Source organism: Scleropages formosus, chromosome 13 (assembly GCF_900964775.1).
Source record: "Scleropages formosus chromosome 13, fSclFor1.1, whole genome shotgun sequence".
NCBI lineage: Eukaryota > Metazoa > Chordata > Actinopteri > Osteoglossiformes > Osteoglossidae > Scleropages > Scleropages formosus.
The window spans coordinates 20,634,718-20,645,150 of NC_041818.1; the positions used below are offsets into that span (position 1 = coordinate 20,634,718).

The 10,433-nt window shown below is 38.5% G+C and overlaps 2 protein-coding genes across 2 annotated transcripts; both read left to right on the forward strand.

Annotated features, from left to right (window-relative positions):
• Positions 1-2,604: 2,604 nt before the first annotated feature.
• Positions 2,605-7,242, forward strand: LOC108922975 (uncharacterized). The gene is made up of 4 exons (XM_018733389.2): positions 2,605-2,660; positions 2,950-3,231; positions 3,337-3,552; positions 7,097-7,242. Exons 1-4 carry the CDS (start codon positions 2,609-2,611, stop codon positions 7,240-7,242), a joined length of 696 nt encoding a protein of 231 aa, XP_018588905.1. The 5' UTR covers positions 2,605-2,608.
• Positions 7,243-7,718: 476 nt separating this feature from the next.
• LOC108923056 (uncharacterized) lies at positions 7,719-9,209 on the forward strand. Its single transcript, XM_018733512.2, has 5 exons — positions 7,719-7,792; positions 7,928-8,221; positions 8,344-8,586; positions 8,905-9,033; positions 9,112-9,209. Exons 1-5 carry the CDS (start codon positions 7,741-7,743, stop codon positions 9,192-9,194), a joined length of 801 nt encoding a protein of 266 aa, XP_018589028.2. The 5' UTR covers positions 7,719-7,740; the 3' UTR covers positions 9,195-9,209.
• The last annotated feature ends 1,224 nt before the right edge of the window (positions 9,210-10,433 follow it).

Genomic DNA, 10,433 nt, shown 5'->3' on the forward strand with positions numbered 1-10,433 from the left:
AATGACATTTGTCCACTACCCTTACATTTACATTTATTCATTTAGCAGATGCTTTTGTACAAAGCGACGCACATCTCAGCAAAAGTACAATTTATGTATTATGTTGAGAGAAGGAGACATAGCTGCAGACATGAAAGTCTCAAGCAAACCTAGTTTTTCCCCACCACTTGCTGCACTGAGGTTCATTGCTCGAGTAGGTGCATAAAACACAAGATAAACAAATCCTGATACCCTCCTATCATTTTTTTTAAATATTATAAGATACACAAATAAGCAAGTACAATGCCAGAGTAGTGGCTGAATAAAGGTTGTATCTGGGGATGCTTATGGAGTTACAATGCGTGAACAGTTACACCACAGAAGAGCTGGAGAGATCTTGGGCGAAGTGGAAATAGAAAAAGTGGGTTTTCAGACCCTTCTTGAAAATAGACAGAGCTTCTGCAGTTCTGAGTGACAGGGGAAGGTCATTCCACCACAACGGACCCAGAACCGAGAACCTCCGAGCTTTACCTTTCGTGCGCGGGACCACCAAGCGAGCAGAAGTAGATGAGCGAAGGGGCCTGGCTGGGGTGTACCGGTTGATCAAGTCCTGTAAATAACTGGGAGCAGTTCTATTGATCCATTTGTACACAGTAACCAGGGTTTTGAATTTGATTTGGGCAACTATAGGAAGCCAGTGCAGAGAAATGAGTAGAGGAGATACATGGGAACACTTTGGCAAATCAAACACAACTCGTGCAGCAGCATTCTGTAGAAGCTGCAGAGGTTTGATGGCATTAGCAGGAAGGCCACACAGAAGAGAGTTACAGTAGTCCAGATGGGAAGTCACCATGGCCTGGACAAGTGCCCTTACTGTATATGTTAAGAACATGTTTTGCTAGCACAGCAGACCTACTGATGGGAGCCCATGGGAACACACACGCATAAACAGTCTGCAGCAGTAAATAAGTAGGAGGTCTTCTATAAATAACAATGCATGTGCAGGTTTTCTCAGAACGCATATAGCTTGTGCACGTTATAACCACAGGTGTGTTTCTGATTCGCGAGTGCCGAGTGGCGCTGGGTTTCTTTGCAGATACCTGCCGGAAATAATTTTGCATCACAGGCCAAACTCTGCACCGTCTGTCCTGCTCTTTGCTGGTGTCTACAGGTCTCGGTGGCATACAGCCTTTGTAAACAAGAAGAGCAGTCGTTGCTTCTCACACTTTCCTGTGGCCATTTGCAGCAGAGATCATGGTATATTTTTGGTAGGGCTAAAGAGAGCTCCTCAGTGTGCTGGTACTTACCAGCAAAGAGAATCATCCACTGAAACCACAGACCCTGATGCAGCCCCAGCTAAAAGAAACAGGATGGTCTGCACAGCAGTGATAGGTAGACCTGTGCTTCTTGTTGTTTTTCTTGTTCCCATAACAGAAAAACTAAACACACAGTGATACGGCACTGAAAATGTAAAGAAACAATAGACACGATCAAGCAAAAGTGCTCTGCCTTCTTGTATTTTAACTGTACATAATGATGAGAAATACAGCACTTCATACACTGGAGGTCAGCATGCTTCCAGAAAAGGCAAACAAACAGTACAAGACAGAACTTTTAGGTAAGTTAATGTGGTTTTTTTTTTTTTGTGAAGCCTTTCACCAAAGCAATTTACAGTGTTGAGATTTACCTACTTACACAGCCAGGTAAATTTTTTCCCCTACCTCAGCAATTCAGAGTAACAGCAAGAATCAGGAAATGGTTTGCGGTGATTAAAACGTCAACAAGCATAACATTGCTACAGATGCCCACCAACGGTTTCATCTGAGGGGTGAGAAGACAGTTGTGAAGCTCTCGTGCGGAAGACGTGTTCAAGCTGTCGATAGTGTAGCTCTGCATAAATCAAACCCTATTATTTTATAAATGGGTCACTATAGAATGACATCTTGGCTCAGTTCACAATGTTCTAGATGTCAAGGTGACCAGTGAAATATGCATATCATGAGACATCAATTTTAAATATGCATATCATGATACATCAGTTTCCCATAAATGACTGCAGCTGCACACCCCCAGCATAACGCACAATGAAACAGTACCATGTTTTAGTTGTAAAGGTCCTACTCTTATTTATTCACCATGTGTAGAGTTTGTTTGCTTAGTCATAATCATTACTGTGTGTATACATTGTTAACACAGTAAATCTGTGTATGGCAATAAGACATGGTATAAGGCTGTCATTTTGCAATGCTGACATTTAAATGGTTGGTACAACTGCAGTGAAGGTTATCAGGTGAGTCTGGGGCTGAGGAATGGGTGATGTAGCACTCCCCTGTGGATAGGCCCTCAGGCTGCTCAAGGAGGAGAGTTGGAGGACACTGAAATGCCAAAGGGAAGCAAAGACAAGAGCGTCCCTACATGGGCGCTGATGGGAGAGGCAGGTCTTCTCTTGTGCTAAAGAGATTTGAACTTTTTTTCTATACTTTGGGTGATTATTCTATTCTTAAACTGGGCTGAAAAAAATTTAGCTGTGAAAGTGGCATGTGATTTGAAGATCCATATCTGGTCACGTGACAGCTTTATAGATCTTTACAGATCAAATTTCCCTGTGTCCTTTTATAGCACGGTTGAAATGGGCATGAAAACAACCTTCTACTTGTGGGCTCTTCTGCATCTCTTCTCAGGTAAAGCCAAGCTACTATGTATTGATAGAATTACACAAGATTTACATTAGTCTTTATTTCCAAATAATATTATTGTTCACTGGCTTAGTTTTTACTGACTGATTGTTTTATTCAATGACTGATTGATTAAAGCTTTAATAATAACAGAACAAAATATTGATTCAGGAAAAGTTTTGCATAATTCAAGCCATTAGTTTACATGGACTTAAAAATCTTTTTTTTTTAAAAAAAAAAAAAAAAAAAGATTATTATGTCTTTCACAGTTGATAAAAGTGTTTTTTCTTCAAAGGTGAAAGCAGTTCAGACCCACAGTGCTGCAGGTCTGGAGAAAATGTGTACTTACATCTACAAAATGAAAATACAAGTTTTGAAGATGTATCATGGGTATTCAGCACTAGTGAAATCGTAGGCAATTTTAAATGCATTTTCAAATCGTCAGCAGAACTTTTCCAAAACGGGACACTAAAAATCAGCAACATCCAGGCAAACTGGAGTGGAGAATTCACTGCTACTGGTTACGATGGGAGAGGAGCAAATACTGTGAAAGAGACACATCACCTGCTTGTACTCGGTATGTTAAAAATTGCCTTTCCAATCTTTCTTTGAGAAGGGAAAATGATGCTCAGTATTGTCATTTACCTTTCCATTCTGTATGTGTTCATTTTCTTTTTCTTAGATCCTCCAGAGGTTCATTTAACTGTGTGTATCAATGGAACATCAGTGTTTTACTGTGCCAATGAGAATGGCCATGATGTTACACACACCTGGACTGTCAATAACAGTGCCCTGGGAGAAGAGACTCTATTCAATAACAGTAATAAGCATGTAATTCTAGCGAACATGTCTGGAACTGTCCGCTGCTCTGTGGAGAAGAAGGGCTGCAGTTTTCATAGTGAACCTCTCAACTTTTCATGTAGAAGAAGCATTTTGCACAGTGAAATTTTGTCCTTGTCAAGCTTAAGTAAGTCAAAATACACTTGTCAAAAATACAAAAGAAGTATTGTGACAATATTTTCCATTTTATTAGTTTACCAGAAATTAATAATGAACGTTTACATTTATTGATGTAGCTCACACTTTTCTCCAAAGCTGCTTACGATGCTATTAGAATTATTTATCTATTTATAAAGTTAGGTAATTTTACTGGAGCAATTCAGAGTAAGTACCATGCTCAAAGGTATTACAGCTACAAATGGAGCTCAAACCTGCAATCTTTGGAGCTAGAGACTATAGCGTTAAACACTATGCTACCAGCTGTCCCTGAATGTTTATTTATTTAAACAAGTGAAAGCATCTATTCAGTTAGACAATTTTTAAGCTAGTTAGTTGGTGTTTTTGTTCAGTGCAACTTGAAATGTCAGGATTGGTAAGGTACACTAACAATTTTGGTAGTACAGCCTAACAAACAAATACTAACAATATCAACAATATCTCTGGCTGTAGTACCCTTGAGCAAGGCACTTACCCTCAGATTGCTCCAGTAACACTACCCAGTTGCATGAATGGGTGAGTAATTGTAGGCAGAGTTGCTTTAAGTTGCTTTAGAGAAAAGTGTCAGCTAAATGAGTAGATGTAACGTATTTCTCTGATTTTTTAAGAAAAAAAGTGGAAAAAAAATCAGTTTAAATAAATAGTTTGTAAATATTATTTTAAGACATTTCATTTAAATTTCTCAATAACATCATAAAAAAAATTTCTCCCTAATGGCACAATACTGAGCAAAATTAAATGCTATTCTTCAGAAACTAACAATCTCAAAATTTCAAGTAATGTGCAAGCACATAACTCAAGACAAAAAAAAAATTAATGAAATTTTGTAAGCATTTGATAAAAACATTTTATTCATGAAAATATTAATATCATGTCAAAATCATTGTTTTCATGTGTCTGATATTGGAATATTGATTAGTTGTGTGGCCAAATTCCCACTCCAACCCCCTTAGTTCAGTCATGTGTGGATAATAAAAAAAATTTTGAACAAAAATGACCTGTATCATAAAAAATTGTTCTGATCAAAATGAAGAAGACAGATATTGAGTAGGGGCGGTGTTGATTGTGATACATCTACAGTAGCGTGAAAATGTGTTTGACTGACAGGTGTTGTGTCCATCAATATATTACTGACTGCGATGCTTCTCTGCCTGTTGATGACTGGATGTACTGTCTGCATTCAACAAGCTACAAAATCCAGTAATCAGAGTCATTTTGGTAAGAAATGCAGTTATAATATGTATGTTTTTCAACTTTTGTAATGTTTTAATGATAAGTTAAATATGTTTAAACTTAAGTTTACCTTTATTTTCCAGGTATTATATCAGAAGATTGCAGTGTCTTAGTGGGCTTCACTGAAGATAATGTGAACTACAGTGAAACAGTTTACAGTGTTAGAGTAGAAAGTAAATGAATCTTAGAGCAGTCCTAATGTGACTTCTCCTGGGAAAAGCCTGGGGTAATTATTAAGCTGCCATTTCTTATCCCATAGGGAGGAATAATTCAAGAAATCCTGCAATACTTCTTTTTAATGTGTAGGAAAGTCTAGCCAGCATGTTGTTTTGCAGTATTTTACTATGGTTTTTCATCTGACATAATAGGTATGTAATTATCAGTTTCACATGATGGTTTAGAGGAAAGTAACGAAGGTGCAAAAATAAGTAAGTGAATTCCAAGTTGCATTGGTTAAACCAAGTAGGTAAGTAGAATCATGTATGTAAATTGTCATCATTTATTCATTTTATAAGTTTAATATTTTATATAAGAATACTCATCACCTCAGTAGGGTTCAGATACTTTCCCAAGGTGAATAAGTTAAATAAATTATATTTACCTTAGTTAAAAGTTACAAAAGATCACTTAAATTACCTATGTGAAAGCAAAATTTTCTCACACACACACCGTCTGCACCGCTTGTCCCAGACGGGGTGACAGGGAGCCAGAGCCTAACCCGGCAACACAGGGCGTAAGGCCGGAGAGGGAGGGGACACACCCAGGACGGGATGCCAGTCCGTCGCAAGGCACCCCAAGCGGGACTCGAACCCCAGACCCAGCGGAGAGCAGGACCCAGGCCAACCCACTGCCCCCTCACGCAAACTTTTCATTTTACTTTAATTAATGAATTAACTTTTCATAAGTTCATCATCTTCCAAAATGTGAATATGTGATACTGAAGGACTTTCTCTTCTCAAAACTTAATTCATGCATCGTTATGTCATATACAACTGTTCACATTCTGATAAATGAAATGATTTAGCATATTGATGTCACGGAATAGAATTTTTATATATTAGTCATTACATCCACTATTACCATTGAAAAAACTGTTTTTTTTTTTAATCTAAAATTCTAAATATAAAAACAATTATTTAAATATTATGTGCTTGCAAATGTGTTCATGTTGCAATTGCTTGCATCTGACATCACTGATCTCTCAGGAGGTGAGACTGTCTGCATCTGACATCAGTACACAGTACTTCATCAGCTCTCTGTTCTTGTCTTCTTTATTTTACGAAGTCTGCCCTGATCCTTTCTTGAAGACCAGTTCCATGTTCATGTCTTGCCTGTGTGACAAACCACAGTCAGTATCAAATTGCTTTAATAAACTCTGCACCTGAGTCCACCATTATACCTGTTTCAGTGATCTGTCATTCAGTTCAGTTCAGGCTTTTGAAATGAAAATTTTGGTAATTTTGGAAGGAAAAAAATAAATTTAACATTGTGATTTAACAAATAAATCATGAATCCCTCCATCACTTTAACTGCTTGACCTCACTAAGGCTGCAGCAACCCGGAGCCTGTTCCAAAATCACTGTGCGCTAGGCTAGGAGGGGTACAGCCTGGACAGGATGTTAGTGTGTTGCAAGGTAGCTGCACAGACAAACATTCTGAAAATATGCATGTCCAGATTTCAATTAGTTTCCAACTTACAAAGAAGTAAACCACATCTATAAAACTATCTGCTTTATTCACCTTCTTCAACCCCCTTGCTGGTACAAGGATTGGGAGGGGGTGCATCGTGGACAGGATACCAGTCCTTCACAGGGTAACTACACACACATCCACACACTATGGGAAATGTAGTATGGCTAATTCATCTTAACTGCATGTCTCTGGTCTATGGAAGGCAACACACACAGGCACGGGGATACAAACTCCACATGGACTGAGCTGGACTCGAACCTATGCCTGAAAAGCCCAGGCAGTGTGCTAACCATTGTGCCACCACCTAAAAATTACTACACAAAACTGAAATGATTCAGGGTAACAGCAAGCTAAATAATATGGAGACATAGTCAATCAGATAATAAAATAACACAGAGCATATACAGTATAAACATATAATTTATAATAAAGTACTAAAAACAGACAAAAAATTGATGTAATCATTTAAGACGTTTAATGTTGGCTGTGAGAATGAAGAGGTTGTCCTCACCGCAGTGAAGGTTGTCAGGTCTACGAGAATCTAAGGATGGGGGTGACGGAGCACTTCCCTTTGGACAGGTGGACAGGTGGATATGAGAACTTCAGCCTGGTGGTGGATGAGAGCAGGAGGAGGTGTGAGTACATGAGTTCTAATTTGACAGGCTAGTTAAATGTCATAAAAAATAAATACACAAAAATTAAATGTCTTGTATTATTGCAGTCATCATCATATTTAAACAATGGACATAATGCATTGTGAAAGACTAATGATATACACACACTTTCCGAACCGCTTGTCCTATACGGGGTTGCGGGGAACCGGAGCCTAACCCTGCAACACAGGGCGTAAGGGACACACCCAGGATGGGACGCCAGTCCGTCGCAAGGCACCCCAAGCAGGATTCGAACCCCACATCCACTGGAGAGCAGGACCCGGTCCAACCCACTGCACCACTGCACCACCGCACCCCCCAGACTAATGATATTACTGAATTAATAAGAAGATATTAACAACACTGCATATTCATAGTAACTAGTAACATAGTAACACTGACGACAACTTTCATAGTGACACGTGATGCGAGTTTACATATCTGGTCACATGTAAACCTTCTAGACCCGTACTGATGAACTGTCCTCTGAGTCGTTATGCAATCCCACTAAAATGGATAGGAGAGCAACGATCTGCTTCTGGGCTATTTTCCAGCTCATCTCAGGTAATGCAAAGATCACTGCATATTATTATAAATTAATAACACTACTACTATCAACTAATTTGGCTTATGGTTATTATTATCTCATGTTACTGTTCTTTATATCATGTTACTTTTTATATCTCTCTTTCTTAAAAGGGGAAAGCAGTTCAAAGCCACACTGCATCAGGTCTGGAGAAAATGTGTACCTCCATCTGCAACATCGGAAAACAAATCTTAGCACTTTATCATGGGCATATAGCAATGAAAATAAAAGTAATAGTGTTGTAGCCAACTTTAATCACAATTTTAAATCATCGGCTGAGCTTTTTCAGAACGGGACCCTTAAAATCACCAACATCCAGACAAACTGGAGTGTAAACATCACTGCTACTGGTTACAATGACAGAGGAGTAAATATTGTGAAAGAGATACATCACTTGCTTGTGCTTGGTATGTTTACAACAGCCTTTCCTATCCCTCTTTTGCCAATCTGAAGCAGTCTGAGAGATGAAAACGGTGACAAAAATTCTTATTTACATTTTTTGTTTATACAACACCTTTTTTTTTCCTAGATACTCCTGTGGTTGAATTGGTTCTGTGTATCAATGAAGCATCTGCATTTTACTGTGCAAATAAGAATGGCCAGGATGTCACACACAGATGGACTGTCAATAACAGTGCCCTGGGAGAAGAGACTGTATTCAGTAACAGTAATAAACATCTCTTTTTAAAGAACACATCTGGAAGTGTCAGATGCTCTGTGGAGAAGAAGGGCTGTGTGGTTCAGAGTGAACCTCAATATATTTCTTGTAGAAGTAAGTCAAAAAATCAAACTGTCAGTAAAATAAATGAATGAAAACTGTTATCCTGTAATTTTCATATGCTATAAATAAGAAACTTTCATTAGAGGTGTACTATTTTTAAATGGTACTAACAGGCTGACTGTCAGTGATCAAACTCGCTTAGCCTGCGAATAATGTCTCTGAAAATACAAACGAATGTTGCTTACCTTTGGCCATTGGCATTAAGTGGATGAGCACAGAGCTTTTAGTTTGAAAAAAATTTCTTTTGAGATCTACAACTCTAACTAATAATAAATATGTTGGTAATTTTATATTGGTAACTTTCATCAGAACATTCAGAAAAGGAAGTACAGCCCTGGTGTGTTAGTGCTCTGATCTCCATATCTTCAGTGCTGCTCTGTCTGATCATGGCTGGACTTCTGACCTGCTTACTGAGAACCTACAGGCAACATCTACAGAGTAAGTAATGCATTTTAGTGTCAATGTGTGTGTGTGTATGTGTGTGTGTTCATTTAGGTATGTATATTTCTGTTGCAGACATGAATTCTGAAGAACACCGTCCCCCAGCAGGAGCCATCAGTGACAACTTAATTTATTGTAATTCAGAAATGCTTGTATAGTAAAACCTGTGATGTTTTCACTGACCCACACTGCAGTGATACTGACAAAAATATTTCAACGCATTTGATGTCTTTATCAAGAAACAGTGCTTAAAATATTTACATAAACTATCTGTTCATGATTTTATGCTTGTATTCCTAATTCCTCAAGAAGATTATATTAATAATTTCTTTACGGAGAAGTGCAAAAGCAAGCAGGGTTTTGCCTTGAGACTGAGCAAGATGTGATAATGTCATAAAAATAGCACAGGTTTCACTGCAGTTTTGACCATCAGCAACCTTAATTATTTTTCATGTTATTCAGAAGTACTGAGAGTGGAGCTGTCTAATACTATCATCGCCCATCTTGGGCTGGAGGTGTAAGGTTCCTAAGAACTGTATACAAATCAGTTCAAAAGGGAACAGTGTGTTGTGCTGGGTAATATATTTCTGTAAGTAAACTGTGACGTAAGAAGTGGATTTTGAACAAGCAAGATAAAAAATTGAGGCGATTCATATCATAATTGTTGCTAAAAGTCATTATGGTGTATATAAAGCAGCCGTTGAGCCTGGTGAGAATCTAAAGGCCATAATATGAAATGTGATCATAATAATGTAATAAAAATATTCTAATCAGTCAAAACATATCACTGGCCAAATGTCATTACTTACGATGTTAAAAATTACCTTGAGAGTGCAGCAAAGACATTCATGGGAGAACACTTCAACACAAAGACAAACGGTACAAAATAAGTATAGGACCTTCTTCAGATAAGAGCTGCTGTGTGGCTAAGGTCTGCATTCATTCTTAGCCTGGGTACAGCTTCTATATCCAACCACAGAAGCTTTTCATATCTGCGCCTGGCTTGCAGTGTTGGCTTTGCAAAACCCTGCTGTAAATAACTTTGCATGAAGATGAATCATTTGTCCTGCCATGTTTGCATGTGCACGGGTCTCCCAACTTCATTCAAACTAAATAGTTGATTTCCACAAACCATGCACCCAAAGTCCCACTACTGCCCATCTCCAACTAAATAAGCTCAATAAATCCACCGGTTTTGACTGATGAGGTTCCTTTCTTACTTTTCAATGTGTTCTGTTTGAAGTGTCAGTTTGCACACATGGCTGTTACTGAGTGCTGGCCAGAGGCGTCATGGTTCCTGTATGCAGGTTATAAATCTGGTAACAGCTCATCTGCGAGGCCAAGAACTATCTGGTAGATCGTGGTTTTGCAATCAAAATTGACCTGAGCGGCACACA